The 24,265-nt window shown below is 37.0% G+C and overlaps 1 protein-coding gene and 1 non-coding gene across 2 annotated transcripts; one reads left to right on the top strand and one right to left on the bottom strand.

Moving 5' to 3' along the window:
* The first annotated feature begins 1,158 nt into the window (after positions 1 to 1,158).
* LOC141685418 (uncharacterized) lies at positions 1,159 to 1,554 on the top strand. The gene has a single exon (XM_074490521.1). It carries the CDS (start codon positions 1,159 to 1,161, stop codon positions 1,552 to 1,554), a length of 396 nt encoding a protein of 131 aa, XP_074346622.1.
* Positions 1,555 to 3,706: 2,152 nt separating this feature from the next.
* On the bottom strand, positions 3,707 to 3,813 carry LOC141688305 (small nucleolar RNA R71). The gene has a single exon (XR_012561756.1). It is a non-coding gene; the product is annotated as a small nucleolar RNA R71 (small nucleolar RNA).
* Positions 3,814 to 24,265: the final 20,452 nt, after the last annotated feature.

The following is a 24,265-nucleotide window of genomic DNA, read 5'->3' as shown; positions in this document are numbered from 1 at the left end:
CTTGTCCGTTTAAATTAATATTCAAGTATTAGGATGAGACTATCTTTAATTATTCTCGTTACGCTTATTTTATTTAGCTAATGATTATTTACTATTTTTTCTTAATTTAATACTTCAGACGTCTCATAATTGAGGCTATTACAAATTATAGAACCATAATTGATTTTTAAAATTTTCTTTTTTGTATAAAAATTTAACATTAAATTTTTATTTGGAAGAAAAGATTTAAAAAAAATGAGGCAACTATATTTCATAAAAGTTTTAAAATGCGTGTCGAGCCCTCATGTTCCAATGTAAAGAATTGGGTGGGATAGAGAGAATATTATACTTCGACTTATTATATTTCATTTTAAATTATATAAACTTGGAAAAAGAAAATTGAATTATTTTAGATAAATTTATTTATTTGTTTAAAATAATTATGGGATGCAAACTGTTATAATTTAAAGTTATAGACCTAAAATGAGATTCAAGATAAAATATGGGATGTAGACTGTAATTTACGTTTGCATAAATTTTTTGAAAATATACATTACTAGAAATACCCCTCTGACAATAACGTTAACATCTGACTTAACGTCAGAAACGTTAAAGGGATGCTTATTGACGAGTTTCTAAACTTTGGGGTGCAAACTATTTTAGTTTAAAATATTAAACCTGAAGTGAGTTTCAGCCAAAATTTTGGGATGCAAATTGCAAATTAGTCAATTTATTATTAATATTTGATTTCTGCAGGGAGAGTACCACTTACAAATTAATATTTCTGTCCAAAGACTAAATATTAATGTTGTGTTAGGTATCTTATCACAATGGGCCCACACTGTTATCTCATTTGAAATTTATGTCCCATGTGCCTCGTTTTAAATTTATTTTTTTGTATGACATGGATTTCAATTTTATGCGAGCTTATGTTTTTCTTGTTCCTACTTGCTAGTTAATGCATCTGCTGCTAATATAACTGCCAACATGAACTCCATTCTTGTGCTTAACGACACTAACTTTAAGAGCTGGAAAGAGAACGTTCTGCTAGTTCTCGGTTGCATGGATTTATACTATGCTATAAGGAAAGAACAACTTGCTTCTCTTATAGATTAAAGTTCTGCTACAGACAAATTGAACTTTGAGAAGTGGGGGCGTTCTAATCGCTTAAGTCTAATGATGATAAAGCGCAACATTCCTGAGGCATTTAGGGGTGGTATGTCTAATGACTCTGATGAGGTATCTGTAAAAGATTTCCTTGATGAGCTTGAAAAGCGTTTTGGAAAAAATGAAAAGGCTGAAACAAGTAAGCTTTTAGATGATCTTGTCCAGATGAGGTATAAAGCTAAAGGAAATATTCGAGAGTACATTATGGAGATGTCTAACATCGCTTCAAAACTTAAGGCACTGAAGCTTGATCTATCTGATGATTTGCTTGTGCATTTGGTACTTATCTCTCTTCATGCACAATACAGACAATTTATAGTGAGTTATAATACTCAGAAGGATAAATGGACTCTTAATGGACTCTTAATGAGCTCATTTCACACTGTGTGCAAGAGGAAGATAGATTGAAGCGTGAAAAGACTGAAAGTGTTCACGTTGTAGCTACCTCAACGGTTAACTACCGAAAGAGGGCTAAAGATAAAGAGACTGCTGTTAAGTGGCATTTATGACACTTATTTATGCTCTAATAAGCTTTGAGTTGGTGTATTTTTACTCAAGTTATTTGTGTTTTAACGTGTTTTCAAGTGTTTTTGCATTTCAGGCATTACTTTAAGAATCAGGTGAATTAACATTGTTTTGATGCTAATATGGTGTTTAGGATGTGTTGGAATAAAAGCTTGAAAGATTGGCTCGAAGGTGCAAGGAATAAAGAAGGAAAAAATAAAGTTTTTTGGCAGAAGGTCGGCGCGCCCGCGCTGATGTTGAGCACGGCCGCGCCAGGGAACAGAAAGTCAGCGCGCCCGCGCTGGTGAAGCGCGCGGCCGCGTTGGGTCGGGAGTTAAAAATCCTGATTCTTGTGCAATTCAAATTCTGGACTCCTGGGGTGCATGGACTGCTATATAAACATAACTTAGGTCATTTTTCAAGAAAATAATTCAGAGTTTTGAAGACATCAAGGAGGGAGAAGACCACAAGTGATCTTTTGGCACAATTCAACAAAAGCGAAGACGATCTAGTTTATTCTTGTGAATCTTTGTTTTGAGTTGTAATTTGGATGCTTGTTTCTTGTTTGTTTGAACCTATATTCTTGTGTGTACTTTGGTTTATTTATTCGTATAAAGACTATGTTTGCCATATCATGTTTTCATTGGAACCCACATTGGTGATGAGTTCAATTATGGATTTCTTTAGTTAATTTATTTGATGCCTTAGTATGTGGTGATTGTATGATATCCTAGTTATGGTTGTGCTTATTCGTCTTATGAGCGTCGCGAACTTATAAGATAGTGTGTTAATTCTTAATGAAGCAAAAGTGAATTTAAGGATTTAGAACTTTCCATGCTAGCATAGGTTCATGTATTGTTATGCATGATTTGTAGGTAACTTTACCCATCTTACTTGCCCTATGTAATCAAGATAGATAACTTGTGCGTAAACCGTTATGTTGTCAAATTCTATAGACATATAGGGTCTCAATATAATTGGTGCCTATTTAGCTTCTATCTCTTTTGTGGATGTCTGGTAGAATGATATCCGTGCAACGAAAGTTGGCATTTATCAGTTTCGTGTTATCTGATTAGTGTCATCACCATTGCATGCTAAGGTTGAGAATAATTAAGCTATTGAATGAAGTACTTAATGAAGTTAGAATCCCATGTTGTCATATATATATATATATTAATCCAGTCTATTTTATTCTCGTAGTATAATAATTAGTTAATTCATAGTTGTAATCAACCCCAGTTTGTTATAGTCTTAGCATTGAATAATAACCATACATTGTTGCATAGGTGCGTAATTTAGATAGTTAACCAATACAGTCTATGTTGGATCGAATCAGATTTATATCTTATACTACATACGAACTCGTATACTTGCGTGTAATATTAGCACGTGTTTAGCGACTAACAAGTTTTTGGCGCCGCTGCAGGGGACTGCATTGTTAATTACTAGTATATGTGCTTTTCATCAGTGGTCGTTAAAGTTAATTGACTCGGACATTGTTACTTATTTATTTCCTTGTTTTATTTTTGGTGATCTAGCGAGGGTGTATGCATACGCGTTCGCGTACTCGCAAGAGAACACTGGATAAAGCCGAGGAAGAACTTGTGGTAATCAATAAAAGAAGGTAGAAGAAGAAGAGAAAATTGAAGAGCCAATTGTAGTAGCTATGGGTGATCAAGCAGAGAATCCGAAGGCTTTGATTGACTATTCTAAGCCTAAGATTAATGACATTCAGTCTAGCATCATTAGACCAGCCATCGCGGCTAACACTTTTGAGATCAAGTCAAGCACGATCCAGATGATACAGATTTCAGTTCAGTTTGGGTGTTCTCCTACCGAAGACCCTAACATACACATCAGGGATTTCATCGAGATCTGCGACACTATCAAGTTTAATGGTGTGACTGAAGATGCTATCAAGCTGCAACTCTTCCCGTTCTCTTTGAGGGATAAAGCTAAGTGCTGTTTACACTCTCTACCGGCAGGGTCTATCACAACTTGGGAAGATCTTGCTCAAAAGTTTCTCACTAAATTTTTTCCCATGATGAAGACTCCAGTAATCAGGAATGATCTAACCCAGTTCGCGCAGCAAACTGGAGAATCTCTGTGTGAGGCTTGGGATCGATATAAGGAGATGCTAAGGAAGTGCCCACACCATGGCATGCCTGATTGGATGATTATCAACTGTTTCTATAATGGATTGGGTCCTACTTCTAGGCCCATGATTGATGCAGCATCAAGAGGAACCTTATGGTCTAAGAACTACGATGAAGCTTATGAACTTATTGTACTGATGGCTGCTATTGAGTACCGAAAACCTACCCAGAGGTTGATTCGGGGAAAAGTTGCAGGAATTCTGAACTTGGATGCAGCAACTGCTATCGCTGCCCAACTTAAGGGGTTGATAATGAAGATGGACAATTTGGCTAATTATGGAGTTAATCAAATCACTAGTGTATGTGAGCTTTGTTCTGGTGCCCATGAGACTGATCAGTGCGCAATTTCTAATGAATCAGCTCAGTTCGTGAGCAACTTCCAGCAATCGCAGCAACCTGTGCCAGCCACCTATCATCCAAACAACCACAATCATCCTAATTTCAGTTGGAGCAATGCTCAGAATGTAGTTTAACAGCCTTATCATCAGTATCCAGCTAAGCAGTACAACCCCCTGGTTTTCAGCAACCGCGGTATGCACTAAAACAACAACTCCAGCTGCAGTAAGCTAATAAAAAATCTGAATTAAAGGAGTTGAAGCTTATGTGCAAGAGCCAAGCTGTTTTTATCAAGACCTTGGAAAATTAAATTGGGCAAATTGCCAATGCCTTACTAAATCGTCAACATGGTACACTACCTAGTGACACTGAAGTGTCATGGAAGAAGGAAGCTAAAGAGCAAGTAAAGGCAATCACTTTGAGGTCTGGAAGGGTTCATAATCCCGAACAAACTCAAGAGTTGACTGAAAAAGCTGGAGCTGAGAAAGAAGTAGAGCAGCAGGATGAAGAAGTGGAACCAAGAAAGACTATTGTTGAGCACACTCTGCCTGAGGGTAATATAGGGGAGAAACATATCTATCCTCCACCGCCTTTTCCTAAGAGGCTGTAGAAGAAAAAGCTGGACAAGCAATTTGAGAAGTTTCTGGAGGTGTTCAAGAAACTTTATATCAACATACCTTTCGCTGAGGCTCTCGAGCAGATGCCTAGTTATGCAAAGTTTATGAAAGGTATTCTCTCTCGGAAAGTGAAGCTAGATGATTTAGAGACTGTCGCTCTCACGGAGGAATGCAGTGCTGTGCTATAACAGAAGTTGCCTCCGAAGCTTAAGGATCCAGGAAGCTTTACTATTCCATGTACTATTGGGAAAAAGTCTTTTGACAGATGCTTATGTGACTTGGGAGCTAGCATCAATCTGATGCCTTTGTCAATCTTCAAGCAATTGGACTTACCTGATCCCAAACCAACTTACATGACCTTATAGTTGGCCGACCGTTCTATTACATATCCGCGGGGTATTGTGGAGGATGTCTTGGTCATGGTGGATAAACTCATCTTCCCTGCTGATTTTGTCATTCTTGATTTTGAGGAAGATAAGAAGATTCCCATAATCTTGGGAAGGTCTTTCTTGGCAACTGGACGGACCTTGATTGATGTGCAGAAGGGTGAGCTTACAATGCGTGTGTTGGATCAGGATGTGATGTTCAATGTGTTCAATGCTATGAAATTTTCTACTGATAATAAGGAGTGCTTGAAAGTAGAGTTGGTCAATTCGGTGATCACATCGGAACTTGATCAAATGCTAAGGTCTGATGCCTTAAAAAAAGCCTTATTAGGAAATTCAGATTGTGAAGATGACGAAGGTGATGAGAAATTGCAATATTTGAATGCTTCTCCTTGGAAGAGAAAGATCGATATGCCTTTTGAATCTCTTAGAATGGAAGAATTGAGCAAATCTCCTAAATGCCTCAAGCCTTCTATTGAGGAAGCTCCTACTCTTGAGCTTAAGCCTTTACCTGAACATTTGAGGTATGCTTTTTTAGGCGATGTATCTACTCTGCCTGTTATTATTGTATCTGACCTTTCAGGTAGGGACGAGGAAAAGCTTTTGAGAATTCTGAGAGAGTTCAAATCGACCATTGGATGGACTATAGCAGATATTAAGGGAATCAACTCTTCTTACTGTATGCATAAAATTCTGCTAGAAGAAGGTAGCAAGCCTACAGTCGAGCAGCAAAGAAGACTTAATCCAATAATGACCGAAGTAGTGAAGAAGGAAATTCTAAAGTGGCTAGATGCAGGGATCATCTACCCTATCTCTGACAGTTCATGGGTAAGCCCGGTTCAATGTGTGCCAAAGAAAGGTGGTATCACTGTGGTAGCAAATGAGAAGAATGAGCTTATCCCTACACGAACAGTCACGGGGTGGAGAGTTTGTATCGACTATAAGAAGCTGAATAAGGCCACTAGGAAGGACCATTTTCCATTGCCTTTCATTGATCAGTTGCTTGACAAGTGGGCTGGTCATAAATATTACTGTCTTCTGGATGGCTATTCGGGTTACAATCAGATTTGTATCGCTCCGGAAGATCAGGAGAAGATTACCTTCACTTGTCTATTTGGTACTTTTGCCTTCAAACAAGTTTCTTTTGGTCTGTGTGGTGCATCAGCCACTTTTCAGAGATGTATGATGGCCATCTTTAATGACATGATTGGCCAGAATGTGGAAGTGTTCATGGATGATTTCTCGGTCTTTGGCGATTCTTTTGATGAATGCTGGTAAAACCGTGGACACGTCCTCAAGGGGTGCGTTGAGACCAATCTGGTTCTCAATTGGGAGTAATGTCACTTCATGGTGTGTTAGGGCATCATTCTTGGGCACAAAGTTTCTAGTAAGGGTCTTGAGGTGGATAAGGCCAAGGTAGGGGTCATTGAGAACCTTCCCCCACCTATTTCTGTCAAGGGAATTCGCAGTTTTCTTGGTCACGTGGGTTTCTACAAGCGTTTCATCAAAGACTTCTCGAGAATTTCAAAGCCATTGTGCAGTTTATTAGATAAAGATATTCCTTTTAAATTTGATGACGAGTGCCTTGTAGCTTTTGAGACATTAAAGAAGAGTCTAATTACGGCACCGGTCATAACAATACCCGATTGGAATGAACCTTTTGAGATGATATGTGATGCAAGTGATTATGCAGTTGGAGCAGTTCTTGGGCAGAGGAAGAATAACATTTTTCATGTGGTCTACTATGCTAGTAAGACCCTCAACGGTGCTCAAATGAATTACACTACTACGGAGAAAGAGCTTATAGCTATTGTCTATGGTTTTGAGAAATTTCGATCTTATCTACTTGGGACTAAGGTGACAGTTTTCACGGATCACGTCGCCATTCGATATCTTGTCTCAAAGAAGGACTCTAAGCCTAGATTGATCCGATGGGTTCTTTTGCTCCAAGAATTTGAACTAGAGATCAAGGACAGAAAAGGAACTGAAAATCAAGTTGTTGATCATCTCTCGCGTTTAAAGAATCCTATTGCTACTTCATTGGATAAGACATTGATAAATGAGTCTTTTTCCGATGAGCAGTTGTTTGGAGTGCAAGAAGAAGAGCCGTGGTTTGCAGATATCGTGAACTACCTTATTAGTAACATCATGCCTCCCGACCTATCTTATGCACAAAAGAAGAAGTTTCTACATGAAGTGAAGTGGTATATGTGGGATGAGTTATTTCTTTTTAGACAAGGAGCTGACCAAATCATCAGGAGATGTAATCCTTACATCGAAACGAGGGGGATCTTGCGATATTGCCACTCAACGGCTTATGGAGGACACTATGGTGGAGAAAAGACAGCAGCTCGGGTTCTTCAAGCAGGTTTTTTTGGCCAACATTATATAAAGATGCTCATCAGTTCATTTTGAAATGTGATCGATGTCAATGAGTGGGTAATATGTCTAAGAAGGATGAGATGCCTCTTAATGTGCTTCTCGAGGTTGAGGTCTTCGATGTTTGGGGAATTGACTTCATGGGGCCATTTGTCTCATCTTGCAACAATCAGTATATTCTGTTGGCGGTTGATTATGTGTCAAAATGGGTTGAAGTTAAGGCATTTCCAACGAACGATGCGAAAGTGGTGCTTAATTTTCTTCACAAGCAGATATTCATAATGTTTGGAACTCCAAGAGTCATAATCAGTGATGAGGGGTCGCATTTTTTCAATCGCAAGTTTACTGCTATGATGAAAAGGTATAATGTGAATTATTGCATTGCTACGGCTTATCATCCTCAGACAAATGGTCAAGCTGAGGTATCTAACAGAGAAATTAAGTGCATTTAGAGAAAGTAGTGTGTCCATCAAGGAAGGATTGGTCTTTGAAGCTTGATGAAGCTATTTGGGCGTATAGAACAACTTATAAGACTCCATTGAGAATGTCGCCGTTTCAATTGGTTTATGGCAAGGGGTGTCATTTTCCCTTGGAGCTCGAGCGTAAAGCATACTGGGATTTAAAGAAATTGAATCTAGACTTGGATGCAGCTGGAAAGAAAAGGATGCTTCAATTGAACAAACTTGACGAATTTCAACTTCAAGCTTATCAGAACAACAAAATGTACAAGGAGAAAGTCAAGAGGTGGCACGATCGGGGTCTAGTGCTCAAGAAATTTGTGTCGGGGCAACAAGTGCTTTTATTTAACTATCGTCTCCATCTTTTTCCTGGAAAGTTGAAGTCAAGATGGTCAGGTCCTTTTATTGTCAAAACTGTGTTTCCACATGGAGCGGTGGAAATTTTTGAGAATGATCCAGGCCAAGCATTCAAGGTAAATGGTCAATGGTTGAAGCATTATTATGGTGATACGACAAACCACGAGGTGGTTAGTGCCGTTTTATTTTCCACTTGAACTCGAGATTCTAAGTCGAGCTAGCGACGTAAAAGAAGTGCTTCTTGGGAGGCAACCCAAGTATGTTGTACGTTAGTATGTACAGGAAACAAGAAGAAAGGAAAAAATCATAAAAAAATCAGAAAAAGAAAAAAATTCAGGGCGAACTACAGAAGCTGGGCGCGCTCGCACTGACCAAGCGCGGGCCGCGTCATTTTTCCAGTAGCCACGTGCGCCCGTGCTGTTCTAGCGCGCGACCGTGCCAGTTTTCCAGAAGTTAAGCGCGGCCGCACCGTCTCAGCGTACGGCCGCGCCTGTCCCTGTTCGAAAAATAAATACAGCAGTTTTATTAGAGAAAATCACGATTTTAATTCCAAAATCAATTTTAACCCGATTTTTACTTTACCACATCCCATAATTCCCTCTCCCAATCAATTCCATTATTCCCACGATTCCCATAATCAATCCCACTTCTATAGCTTATCAAATTCACACCTCTCCACCTATAATACATTCACTTACATACATCTTCTCCACCAATTCACAAACTCTCAAACACATATTCTCTCTAAACACTTAATCTTTTACTCACTTTTATTCAATCCCGATGGCACCCGAAAGACAGAGAACTCAAGTTGGAAGCAGTGCCACCGATTCTTCAACTGCGAGTGGTGTGAGGCCCAGGTTTTCTAATCCTGAGGCTGAGGATGAGTACACGAGGCTTCTCACGAAGCCTATTATTAAGGAGAGAGGTTTTCTTCCATCTGGGAACGATGGTAAGTTGTTGGAGATGATCTTGGAGATGGGTTGGGTTTCTTTTTGTGAGGCTCCCGCGGCTGTGCCCATGAGTGTTGTGCGGGAGTTCTACGCTAACGCCAATGAGGAGAAGAATGGTTTAACAGTGGTAAGAGGGAGGACTGTTGAGTATAGTGCTGAGGCTCTAAGGACAGTGATTGAGCAGCCTGCGAGGAAGGTGGGGCAGGATACCTGGAATGATAAGACTCTAGAGGACTTTGATCTGGATCTCATTGTTGCTACTCTATACCGGCCCGACACACACTGGAAGATCAAGAGGCGCACAACTGCCGAGTATTCTACATTTTCGGCATCCGGTATGAACAGGCTTGCCCGTTCCTGGAACGCTTTTATATGTGCTAATATCATGCCATCTTTGCATGTGCATGAGGTTACTGTTGAGCGTGCACAGCTGTTGTGGGGTATTCTGCAGGGAGATTATATTGATTTGGGGAAGGTTATCTATCAAGGTATTTTGAGGTTTTTGAGGGGAAGCACTACGGGGTCAATTTTGTATGCGTCTGTGGTGACAAAGTTGTGTGTGGCAGTTGGTGTGCATTGGCCCGCACATGAGCAGTTATAGATTCCGAGTGCTCGGATCGATAGCACTACTTTGGCTACGATACAGGAATGGGATGGAGGCATGCCCGATCTAAAGGGGCTTGGTTATTCTTTTGACCACCTACCTGGTGGGAGGCCAGCTACTGGTCAGGTGAGTAGGACTGCATGAAGATCTCAGTTAAGAGATGAAGGGGGACCATCGCAGCAGCAGCAGCAGGAGGCAGCAGGAGCAGATATGGGAGCTGGTTTGAGTTCGACGCAGTATAGGCGTCTTGCACGGAGGATGGATGCGATGCACGACATCCATGGTCAGTTTGCACGCGATCTCACCCAGGCACTTGGGACTGCATTTAGAGCTACGAAAGTTGACATCCAGTGGCCAGTCTTTAGTGAGGATTCTGTGTATCCACCTCCGGGCACACCTGACACTCCCCCCGTTGAGGGTGATGATTCTGATTTTGAGTAGGTATGCCTGCTTTCTTACTATTACCTTCACTGAGGACAGTGAACATTTTAAGTTTGGGGGTAGTAGTTGAAGGAATATGTTTGTGTGAGTCTCATATAGTTTACATGTTCATGATAGTTTAATTCATATAGTTGCATATATTTTTCCATGTAGTTTTTATGATAACTTGTTCATGTAGTTTCATGCATTTACATTATATTATGCTTCCCTTAGATAATTTTTCAGATTAGTTGGTGATATTGATGCTAGGTAGTGATGTCATATTTAGTGATGTTGAGTCTTATTGGATTGATTTACATGCTAGAGACACTTGTATTTCACTAAGTCTTATAGGTTGCTAGAGTGCTAGATTATAGTCATGATTTGTTGATTTATCGAGGTTTAATCGCTTGTTTATATTTAGAATTTAGGGTATTCTCTTAATAATAAAAGACATGGATATTTAAAAATTGGAGGAAATTGGATTTTAATGCTAGTTGTGTGGCTAGGTATTAAATGGCTAGTAGTCGGCTCATATTTTTATGAGTAGTCTAGGGTTGAATGAGATGGAGCGAAACGCACTCATTCAGAAATTGTTAAAAAAGAAAAAAAGAAAGAAAAAAAGAAGAATAAGTGTTATGTATAATTGATCACGAGTGGGCTCTTTAGTACTCGAGTTATTAAGTTATTAGGGGACTTTTTGCCTAGTGACCTAAGGCTTTTATAGTCTGGGATCCGCTAACCTAACGCTCGCTACATGGGTGCTATTGTATAAATCTTTTATGGACCTCACTCATTGCACGATCAAATAAGCATATGTGTTTTGTCATGTTTGAATAAATCATGAGTCCATGATTAACTCCGACATAAGAATTGAAGTGTTATAAGTTATTTTGAGTCTAACTTTTATTCTGCTGCGATTGTCTTGATGAGTAGTGAGTTATGGTTGTCGATCTAGTTGCAATAATATATCTGTAAGCATTTACACACACGCACGTCTCTGGTGTATAGATTGATTTGTGAGATTTAATGGATCTTTATGCAAATAATTTCATTTGCTGAGGTGTTGCTAGTTTATTGGTTTAGTTATTCTTTGGGGATCATTGCATTCATATTAGTTGCATTCATGTATTTTTATTTCTTGTTCTTTGAGTCTATTTATGCTTGAGGACAATCATCGATTCAAGTTTGGGGGTGTGTTAAGTGGCATTTATGACACTTATTTATGCTCTAATAAGCTTTGAGTTGGTGTATTTGTACTCAAGTTATTTGTGTTTTAACGTGTTTTCAAGTGTTTTTGCATTTCAGGCATTACTTTGAGAATCAGGTAAATTAGCATTATTTTGATGCTAATATGATGTTTATGATGTGTTGGAATAAAAGATTGAAAGATTAGCTCGAAGCTGCAAGGAATAAAGAAGGAAAAAATAAAGTTTTTTGGCAGAAGGTCGGCACGCCCGCGCTGATGTTGAGCGCGGCCGCGCCAGGGAACAGAAAGTCAGCACGCCCGCACTAGTGAAGCGCGCGACCGCGCAGGGTCGGGAGTTAATAATCCTGATTCTTGTGCAATTCGAATTCTGGACTCCTGGGGTGCATGGACTGCTATATAAACATAACTGAGGTCATTTTTCAAGAAAATAATTCAGAGTTTTGAAGACATCAAGGAGGGAGAAGACGACAAGAGATCTTTTGGCATAATTCAACAAAGGCGAAGACGATCTAGTTTATTCTTGTGAATCTTTGTTTTGAGTTGTAATTTGGATGCTTGTTTCTTGTTTGTTTGAACCTATATTCTTGTGTGTACTTTGGTTTATTTATTCATATAAAGACTACGTTTGCCATATCATGTTTTCATTGGAACCCAGGTTGGCGATGAGTTCGATTATGGGCTAATCATTATTGTGGGGTTCTAGCGGATTTATGTATGGATTTTTTTAGTTAATTTATTTGATGCCTTAGTGTGTGGTGATTGTATGATATCCTAGTTATGGTTGTGCTTATTCGTCTTATGAGCGTCGTGAACTTATAAGATTGTGAGTTAATTCTTAATGAAGCGAAAGTGAATTTATGGATTTAGAACTTGCCATGCTAGCATATGTTCATGTATTGTTATGCGTGATTTGTAGGTAATTTTACCCATCTTACTTGCCCTATGTAATCAAGATAGATAACTTGTGCGTAAATCATTATGTTGTCAAATTCTATAGACATATAGGGTCTCAATATAATTGGTGCCTATTTAGCTTCTATCTCTTTTATGATGTCTGGTAGAATGGTACTCGTGCAAAGAAAGTTGGCGTTTATCAGTTTCGTGTTATCTAGATTAGTTTTATCACCATTGCATGCTAAGGTTGAGAATAATAAAGCTATAAAGTACTTAATGAAGTTAGAATCCCATGTTGTCATATATATTAATCCAGTCTATTTTATTCTCGTAGTATAATAATTATTTAATTCATAGTTATAATCAACCCCAATTTGTTATAGTCTTAGCATTGAATAATAACCATACATTGTTGCGTAGGTGCGTAATTTAGATAGTTGACCAATATAGTCTCTGTGGGATCGAATCTGATTTATATCTTATACTACTTGCGAACTCATATACTTGCGTTTAATATTAGCGCGTGTTTAGCGACTAACAACTGCAGTGGAAAAGTCACAGCCTAAGAAACAAAAGACTCAGGATCAAGCTGTTACATGCTTCTTTTGTAAGAAATCTGGGCACGTGAAAAAGGAATGTCCCAAGTATATCGCATGGCGCATAAAGAAAGGTAGACTTTTCACCTTTGTCTGTTCTAAATTTAATTTAAACTCTGTACCTAGTAATACTTGGTGGGTAGAGTCTAGTGCTTCTACTCACACAAGTGTTTCTATGCAGGGTTGCATTTGGAGCCGGAAACCAAGTGATTCTGAAAGATTCATCTATGTGGGTGTTGGCAATGCAGTTGCGGTTGAAGCCATTGGTACTTTTAGATTATCTTTTGAAACTGGTCATTTTGTTGAATTAAGAGAGACTTTTGTAGTACCATCTTTTAGGCGAAATTTGGTTTCTATTTCTGTTTTGGACAAATATGGTTACTCTTGTTCATTTGGAGATAATAAATTCAGCCTTTTTCTTAATTCTTCTCTTATTGCGACTAGTTCCTTGATTGATAATTTATATATGATGAATACAATTGCTTCATTTAATGAAACCTTGCAAATAACATCAAGAGGTATGAAAATAAAATTATCTAATGAGAATTCCGTTATGTTGTGGCATAAACGTTTAGGTCATATCTCCAAAGCGAGACTACAAAGGCTTGTGTCATATGGAATGCTTGATTCCCTTGATTATTCAGATCTTAATATATGTGTTGAGTGTATTAAGGGAAAACAGACAAACAAAAGGAAGTTTAGTGCCAACAAGAGTACTGGTGTCTTACAGCTGATACATACTGATATATGTGGTCCATTCCCTGTGACTTCTTGGAATGGCCAACAATATTTTATCACTTTCATATATGACTATTCTTGATATGGGTACTTATACTTAATTCATGAAGTCACAATCTCTGGATGTTTTCAAGGTCTTCAAAGATGAAGTTGAAAAATAGCTTGGTAAGACAATTAAAGCTGTTAAATCTGATCGTGGTGGTGAATACTATGGTCGGTACGACGGATCCGGTGAACAACGTCCTGGGCTTTTTGCAAAATTCCTAGAGGAATGTGGAATCGTCCCACAATACACAATGCCTGGGCAACCATGCATGAATGGTGTTGCTAAGAGATGAAACAGAACGCTTAAGGATATGGTAAGAAGTATGATTATTCATTCTTCTTTACCAGAATCGCTCTGGGGAGATGAACTTAAAACTGCAACCTACATACTAAATAGAGTACCTAACAAAGCAGTAGACAAAACCCCTTATGTACTATGGACTGAGCAGAAACTCAGTATTAAGTATTTACATATTTGGGGTTGTCCAGCTGAGGCAAGGCCTTATAGGCCACATGAAAATAAGATGGACTCAAGAACTATTAATCGCTACTTTATTGAGTATCCTGAAAGGACAAAGGGTTTTAAGTTTTATGATCCTTTATCAAAGTCTTTTTTCGAAATGGGAAATGCTAGATTTCTTGAGGATGTTGTGTTTGAGGGGAGGGATAAAGTTAGGGATGTTGTCTTTGAGGAAGAATCTGTTTCTTTTCCTTATATAGTTCAAGACAACATGTGGATATACCTATACCACCTCCTACTGAGAATCAAAATGATGCTCAAGAAGAGAAAACTCAATGACCTCAGGAAGTGCCACTTAGGCGATCCACTAGAAATAGAAGGAGTGTAATTCCAGAAGATTATATTGTATTTCTTCAAGAGCATGAGTTTGACATAGGGGTGATGGAAAATGACCCTGTCAATTTCCAACAAGTCAAACGAAGTGCAAATTGTGAAAAGTGGATTGATGCCATGAATGATGAGATGGAATCCATAAAGGTCAATGACGTTTGGGATCTTGTCGAGTTGCCTGAAGGTGTGAAACCAATTGGTTGTAAATAGATATTTAAAACCAAAAGGGATTCTAAAGGCAACATCGAGAGATATAAAGCACGTCTAATGGCAAAGGGTTATTTTCAAAGGGAAGGCATTGGCTATAAAGAAACTTTCTCTCAAGTATCATCGACAGATTCTTTTAGAATAATAATGGCACTTCTGGCTCATTTTAATTTAGAGCTACACCAGATGGATGTTAAAACAACTTTTCTCAATGGTGACATTGATAAAATTGTTATTCCCAAACAATCTAGACAAGAATTACAGAAGGGTGGTTGAATGGAATTCTGGCTTCTTTTTAGATTTCAAGAATAGTTCTTATACAAATAAATATTTGTGTTTGATTTTGCAATAGTGCAGAATGAAAGTAAAATAGAAATTAAATCACAAAACATTTAAATATAAGTATTTAAAAACTTTCTGGTAGATTGAACTTTTCCACTAGATATATATATTAAGTAGAGAACTCTGTATTAAAAAATGTACACAGTTGTTTACAAGTTAAAGAACAATAACATAGAATTTTTTACAGATTTTTGCCTTGTCTATTTCTCTTGTAATTGCTTACTTCCTTGGATACTATTCAACTTGCTACCCTTGGTTTATATATCACCAAGTTACATGATAAAAAGACAAGATAATGAGATAAACTATTTTTAGTCTAATTTCATGCTGCTACACTTCTCTTTCCATCATCTTTGAATATCTTCTATTTAGCATGGAAATGGAAATGCTTCTTTGTTCGCTGAACCCTGCAAACAGGCTGCCACATTCTATTTGCATACAATCAACGCATGTGACTGTCAAGTGACTATCAACTGCTCTTTTGAATTTGAACATCCGTTGAAGCTTCATTGAATCATCCTTTGAAACTGTGATTGATCATCTGTTGATACTTTGGCTGATCATCCATTCAGACTATGTAGATCATCCGTTGAAGCTTTATCTGAGCATCCGTTGAAGATTTGTGAATTATCTATTGCAATTATCTTCATGATAGTTGACTTTATTTCATTTAGACAAGATTACAAGGCATCAACTATTTACAATATCTTGCATTATCAATCTAGAAGTTGAAATGATTTAAACATCCTACAACATCTAGTTCACTAAGCCATTTAAGTATGCAGAAATGTGCTACTAATCTTATAGTTACATAAGCTACTCTTTCAACAGATGTTGAACTGATCTTCGCTTTGCATCGAATTAAACCACATGCCCCACCGCTTGTGCGGGCCCCCGTCAATTCCTTTGAGTTTCATTATTATCCTTTGAAAGCTACAAATTCACTTAACTAAAATATACTAAGTGTTTTGTTCAAGTTATCATCAAGTATACAACATATTCCTAACAATCTCCCCCAATTTATGTCTACTGGAATTGTAGCCATAAATTAAGAGAAACTTGATGATAACAAAACACACTATGAATACAGAATGCAATAGAGTAGATAAAAAAATACAAATGCTGCAGTTTATTGAAAATTCTTAACAAAGAAAGATTTATAGAGTGTCTTACATATCATTTTCAAGGTGCTCGTTTAGACTGAGCAAATTTAGATCATTTCCTTGATTGCCTTGACTTCTTTCCCAACTTCACATCATTCTCTTCAATATGACATTGGAGTTGTCTGAAAAATTCTGATTCATCCTCATTTGTTAGATCCAGTTTTTCTTGCATCTCCTTGAGAGTTTCATTACTTGCAATCTTTAGCTGATCTTCCAATCTGAAGAATCTTCTAATCTATTTTTCATCCTTGAACTCCATAATCCAGTATGGCCTCAAATGCACCCTATCTCTAGTAAAAGGGATTGTCAATACTTTTGGGAGTGCATTTGGTCCTCTCCAGCTATTTCTTATCTCCCCAATCTTGTTTAGTACCATTTTCTTGGAAACTATGTTGAATCCAAAGTTTTTCTTGATTGAGGAGAAGACAGTCACAAAAGTTGAATAACCTTCATTGAGAATTTTGTGAAGAGGCCAGGTTATCTCTTTACCACCCTTATACCTGAAGACAAATCTTTCTGGAAGGTGCTTGTAGGCATAAACAACTCTAACTTCTTTTAGAGCATCCATCTAGAGAATTATATCTGAAAATTCATTGATGTCACATATGAAGAGTTGATCTCTCTTGTTGACAGTATGCTTGGGTTTGACCACTTGCTTGGATTGAAGCTTGACTGGCTTGACTGTTTTGACTATTCTTTTCTTTGTCTTCCTTTTTTGGCAAAGATTAGAAGGTTTAGATCATGAAGAGGCAAGTTGTCCCAATCTATTAGTTTATCATTAGGAACAACAGGTTCACCATGAAAGGTGATGTTAGGATCAACCTTGAATTTAGCCTCAGAAATTAAATTAGCTTTTATACTATCTCAGAAATAAACTGTCGAAAATTATAAAGTGAAATAAAGTAACCAATCAAATTAGCCCAAAATAGCCGTTTAAAAGAATAAAGAAAACTATCAAAATTCTAAGATTATCCGTTGAAATATACATACAGGATGTAAGTAAATTCGACGGATAATGCTCAAAATCAACGGCTAAGATTGAGTGCAATTCGACGGATAATGGTAAAAGTACCCAGAGTAATAATTGATACTTCGACGGATGATGTGATTCAACAGATATTCATTTTCAATGGATAATGAATATTCGTCGAGATACAAATTTTGATTTAGTCAGAATTTTATCTTAGAAAGGAAATATCAACTTTTACTCTGGCTGCACTTCAATTTGCCTAGACACCAAAATAGATTAAGAGTAATTAAGCATACCTAACTCACTTACCAACCTAGAGAAGGTGAATTCATCAAGTGGTTTGGTAAAGATGTCTGCAAGTTGTATTTCACTTGGAACAAAATGAAGTTCCACAGTACCATTCATAACATGCTCTCTAATAAAATGGTACTTGATGTCTATGTGCTTGGTCCTTGAATGTTGTACTGGATTCTCAGTGATGGCAATAGCACTTGTGTTATCACAGAAAATAGGAATCTTATTCACCTGTAGACCATAGTCCAACAGTTGATTTTTCATCCATAAAATCTGTGCAAAGCAACTACCGGCAGCAATATATTCAGCTTCAGCTGTGGAAGTAGAAACTGAATTTTGCTTTTTACTGAACCAGGATACTAGCTTGTTTCCTAAAAATTGACAGGTTCCTGTTTTCAATCAATTTTACAACCTGCATAGTCTGCATCTGAATAACTAGTTAGATCAAAACCAGAATCTCTAGGATACCAAATGCCAAGTTTTGGTGTTCCTTTGAGGTATCTGAAAATTCTCTTAATAGCGATTAAATGAGATTCTCTAGGATCAACCAGAAATCTAGCACAGAGACAAGTGGCAAACATTATATCTGGCCTACTGGCTGTTAAATATAAAAGTGAGCCAACCATGCCTCTATAGCTTGAAATATCCATAGACTTTTCAGTAGCGTTTAATTCAAGTTTAGTTGTAGTAGTCATGGGAGTTTTTGCAGATGTGCAATCCATTAGGTCAAACTTCTTCAAAAGATTAGAAATATATTTGGTTTGACTAATGAGTATTCCATCACTAACTTGCTTGACTTGTAAACCAAGAAAATAAGTTAGTTCTCCCATCATGCTCATTTCATATATACTTTACATCAGTTTGGCAAAATTTTTGCAAAGTTTTTCATCTGTAGAGCCAAATATAATATCATCTACATAAATTTGAACAAGTATACTAGAGCTATTAACATTTCTAAAGAATAAGGTTTTATCAACAGTACCTCTAGTGAAGTGATTTTCTAAGAGAAATTTTGACAAAGTATCATACCAGGCTCTAGATGCTTGCTTCAATCCATAAAGTTCTTTCAAAAGATAGTAAACATATTCTGGAAAAATTGGATCTTCAGAGCAAGGAGGCTGACTGACATAGAATTCCTCCTCCAAATCTCCATTCAGATGGGCATTTTTGACATCCATTCGATAGACTTTGAAATTGGCATGGGCTGCATAGGATAAGAAAATTCTGATGGCTTTGAGTCTTCAACCGGAGCAAAAATTTCATCAAAATCAATTCCTTCTTGTTGACAGTAACCCTTAGCAACCAATCTAGCTTTATTCCTGATTACTATGCCATCTTCATCCATCTTATTTTTGAATACCCACTTGGTGTCAATAGAATTCTTTCTATTAGGCTTGGGTGCCAACCATGTCTTTCGGTGGATGTTGAATTATGTGCTTCATTAGTTATAGACTTTTCTACATTATCCTTGGATATTGGTTCTTGATCACTTTCATCATCACTATTTTCACAAATCATCTCAATATTGTCAAATTTGAGGCTTTCATGGAAATCTCCATCTTGTAGTCCTTCAATCATTTTATCATCAAACACAACATGTACAGATTCCATAACAATATTGGTTCTAAGATTTTAGACTCTCTATGCTTTTCCAACTATATATCCAACAAAAATTCTTTCATCTGCTTTGGTATCAAACTTTCGATGCTGATCAGTTTGATTCCTTAAAATGTAGCATTTACAGCCAAAGACATGAAGAAAGTTTAATGTTGGCTTCCTATTCTTGAACAATTGGTAGGGTGTCATAAATTTCTATTGATTGACCAAAGAAATATTCTGAGTGTAGCATACAGTATTTACAGCTTCTGCCCAAAAATATGTTGGTAACTTTGATTCTTCCAGCATTGTTCTTGCAGCTTCAATAAGAGACCTGTTCTTTCTTTCCACCACTCTATTTTGTTGTGGAGTTCTAGCTACAGAAAACTCATGCATGATCCCATTCTCTTCACAAAATAATCTCATCACAGAATTCTTGAACTCAGTTTCATTGTCACTCCTGATTCTTCTTACTTTGAGATCAGGATGATTGTTAACTTGCCTTATGTGATTGATGATGATTTCACTAGCTTCATCTTTGGATTTTAGGAAATATGTCCAATAGAACTTTGAGAAATCATCCACAATTACTAGAAAATATTATTTCCTTGAGATGGACAACACATTGATTGGTGCAAACAAATCCATGTGCAATAGTTGCAAAGGTTCTTCAATTGTTGAATCAAGCTTCTTTCTGAATGATGCCTTGATATGCTTTCCTTTCTGACAGGCATCACACAGTCCATCCTTTGAGAATTCCACTTGAGGAATACCTCTCACCAAGTATTTCCTGACTAGCTCATTCATAGTATTGAAGTTAAGGTGGGACAGCTTTTTGTGCCATAGCCAACTTTCAGCTTGATTTGCCTTGCTAATAGACAAGTGACAGATTCTGTATTTGATGAGTTAAAATCAACTAAGTACACATTTCCTTTTCAGTGAGAACCACTTTGTTGCTTCTCTTGTTTGTCACAACACAGGCTTCAGAATTGAAAGTGACTGAGTTGCCTTTATCACAAAGCTGGCTGATACTCAACAAATTGTGCTTGAGTCCATCCACTAGGGCAACTTCCTCAATGATGATATTGTCCTTTGAAATCAAGCCATATCCCAAAGTATAACCCTTGTTGTCATCTCCAAAAGTAATACTTGGGCCAGCTCTCTCCTTAAATTTAGTGAGCAGGGTAGAATCTCCAGTCATGTGCCTTAAGCACCCACTATCCAAATACCAAAGATTCTTTCTATTTCCCTGCACACAAAAAATCAAATCAAGTTGATTTTGGTACCCAAGTTTCCTTTTTTGTTAGCCTTTTTCTTAGGTTTCTCAGGCTTGTCCACTTTTGACTTAGACATTTGAGATTCATCCTTAGCCAATTGAGTAGAACCCTTAAAACCATTCATCATTGTAGAATTATCATGCACAGGCTGTTTAACATGTTACGACATATTCTGTGCAAACATGTTATTCCAGTAAGGCATGCTAAATTTCATTTGTGGCATACTAAATGCAGCATAATATGGATTTTGTGCAAATGGCATATTATCATTCTTTGCATTCAAATTATGTGCATGCATAACATTAACAGGCATTGTAGGCATGCTAGGAAATGAAGATGGTGCAGCCATAGGAGCAGGCATAGCAAGTTTGCAATTAACAGATAAATGATTAAAACTACCACACTTAACACAAATTATTCTTGGTGCATATTTATCAGGTGTGTAGTTGTTGTGTTTGTTAATTCCTACTTTCCCATTCTATTGTTTTTCCTTTTAGTCTCTGCTTTCACTTCAATTTTCTCCAATCTGTCATTCAATTGCTTGATAGACATATGTCCTACATTGACTCTTTTGTTCTTATTCACTTGACTTGTTTCTCCTAGAACAAAGTTTTTAGAAACTGATCCATATTTATCATTTAACTTAGCTAGCTTGGCTTTGCTAACTGGCTTTCTTTCAGTCAACATATGTGATTCCCTGTCTTTCGACGGATAGTCCTTTTGATCTTTCGACAGATAACATTCATCATCCATCGAATCCACATCCGTAGAAAGTCCTTCTACCAAACTAGAATCTAGTTTCTCCTTGCTCTTTTTCCAGGCTTCATCATAGAAAGATTCTATACCTTGAACTTTAGTAATTTGAGCATGGACATCTCTAGATGATTTCCATGCCTTAATTACTTCATGTTCTCGTTCAAGCTGCTTTCTTAAAATCTCTTCTTTCTTTAAGGATTCAGTTATTTCATCCTTAGCAATCTTGCATTCTATTTTCAAATTTTCAAACTCAACAAATTGAGTCTCTAGCACAATGTTTCTTTCACTTAAAAACAAATTATTCTCTTTAATTTTATTGTTTTCTTTAGTGAGAGACTTGAGTGTAACACATGAATGATATAACTCAGTAGACATGTCATTTATGGCATCATTACACTCAACTTTAGATAAATATGCTAGGATAGTGGTGATTACCTGATTACTTGATGAACTGACCTCTGTCTCATCTGATTTGTCCATAAGTGCTAGATTAACATAGCTTGTATATTCATCCTCATCTAATCCATCTGCAGCCCAATCATTTTCTTGTGTAATGAAAGCCCTTTCCTTTTGTTTGAGCAACTCAAAGTATTTCTACTTATAATCAACATGATCAAACTTCTTTTTACTAGAATCAGGCTTTTTGCATTCACTAGCAAAATGACTTTCCAAGCCACACTTGAAACACTTGAATTTAGACTTATCAACCATGTTTCTGTTTGGCTTAGCTGCTCCAAAATTATTCTTGAATTTGAGCTTGGCAAATCTCCTGGATAGAAAAGTAAGATGCTCATCTATGTCATTCATGTCATCTTGACTAAGATGATCTTCATGTTCGGCTACTAGCCCTTTTCCATTGCCTTCACAAACTCTAGGGTTTGGTGCAGAATCAACAACTTCAACCTCTATCTCCTTCTCCTTTCCTTGCTCAACAACTAATGCAATGGACCCTCCCTTCTTTCTTCCTTTTTCCAACTTCTCATCTTGCTCTATTTCAAGCTCATAGGTCTTTAGGATCCCATACAGTCTATCCAAGGTGAACTCCTTGTAATCTTGAGAATTTCTCAATGAGACTGTGATAGGCTTCCATTCCTTTGGCAGATATCTAAAGAATTTGAGGTTTGAGTCTCTTGTTTGATAGACCCTTCCATGTAGTTTTAGAGCATTCAGTAGTTTTTGGAATCTACTGAAAATGTCAGAGAGTGACTCGCTTTCTTCACTATGGAAATGAACATATTGCTGAATCAAGAGTTGCATTTTGTTCTCCCTTACCTGCTCAGTTCTATCACATATAACTTGAATTGTGTCCCAGACATCCTTAGTAGTTTTGCAGTGTATGATGTTGTCAAACATGTCACCATCAACACCATTAAACAAAATGTTCATGGCCTTTTTATCCTTACGAACTTATTCTATATCTGGATCAGACCATTCTGCTCTCAGCTTTGGGACTGATGCTTCATTTCCTGTAGCAGCTCTCATAGGGACATGTGGACCTTTCTCAATGAAGTCCACATATGCTTCATCTTGAGATAGGAGATGCCGGTGCATCTTCACCTTCCAATGGTGATAGTTGTCTTTGTCCGGAAATGGAATCTTTACTCCAATATCTTTTCTGTTCATCTTGTTAGTTGTTGGGATCTTTAAACTCTTTGTTCTTCAAGAGCTTGCTCTAATACCAATTATTTTCCCAAACAATCTAGACAAGAATTACAGATGGGGGGGTTGAATGGAATTCTGGCTTCTTTTTAGATTTCAAGAATAGTTCTTATACAAATAAATAACTGTGTTTAATTTTGCAATAGTGCGGAATGAAAGTAAAATAGAAATCAAATCACAAAGCATTTAAATACAATTATTTAAAAACTTTTTGGTGGATTGAACTTTTCCACCAGAGATTTATGTTAAGTAGAGAACTCCGTGTTACAAAATGTACACAACTGCTTATAAGTTGAAGAATAAGAACATATAATTTTTTTACAAATTTTGCCTTATCTATTTCTCTTGTAATTGGTTACTTCCTTGGATACTATTCAACTTGCTACCCTTGGTTTATATATCACCAAGTTACATGATAAAAAATACAAGATAATGAGACAAACTATTTCTAGTCTAATTTCATGCTGCTACATTTCTCTTTACAGCATCTTTGAATATCTTTTGTTTAGCATGTGTAACACCCCCAAATCCGGGGTCGGGGATCTGGGTTGTCACGAGATCCATTTCTCTTAACAACACTTAATCTAAATAAATAACCAATTACTGCGTATTGTGACCCCACAATATACACACACACCACAAGTTATAGTCTCAGAGATGAATACCAAAATAACACAAGTCATTTTATTCCACAATTATAAGTCATTACACCTCAAAAGGGGTTTCTGAATAAATTTTACACATTTCTTGCCATTATTACAATTCATAATATACATAAGTCTGGTACATCAACAGTTGAAAACCTAGCATATTGGTAGTTCCTACCTAAGCTACAACGGCATCAACGCCCATAGGAAACTGCGGAACGTTTCCTATCCGCTTGCGAATTGGGAGCTTGGTCCTGTTTATCTTGTCTATCTGTTATTGTGTGATGAAAGAAGAAAGCAAGGGTGAGCAATAATGTAATATTCGGGATATATCGTGCAATTATTTTTGCTAAAAGATAATTATTATATGTATTCAGTATCTATTCTGTGAATTATTTAAGTGTTAAATGTGTTTGAATGTTTAAAAATGTTATTAATTAAGTATTTCAATTTTTATATGTTCCAAATAAAATATAGATAATTGTCATATCTTCCTAATTATTTTTATGTTGATTTATGAATATATAGGAATCATATGAATTTTATAAAATCTTTTTCCGGGTATTTAAAATCTATTTTATAAAAACGGGAACCAACCGACGTCATCCATTGTTACATTTTTAGAACCCGAAACTCTTCCGAGAACTCCTTCCTAACCTAATTGTAATATTCCGAGCATATTCCGTGTTTTGACTTTTTCGATCC

This window comes from Apium graveolens, chromosome 9 (assembly GCF_009905375.1).
Source record: "Apium graveolens cultivar Ventura chromosome 9, ASM990537v1, whole genome shotgun sequence".
In the NCBI taxonomy this organism is placed as follows: Eukaryota; Viridiplantae; Streptophyta; class Magnoliopsida; order Apiales; family Apiaceae; genus Apium; species Apium graveolens.
Note: the sequence above shows the minus strand (reverse complement) of the source record. Positions and strands in the feature narration are given on the sequence as shown.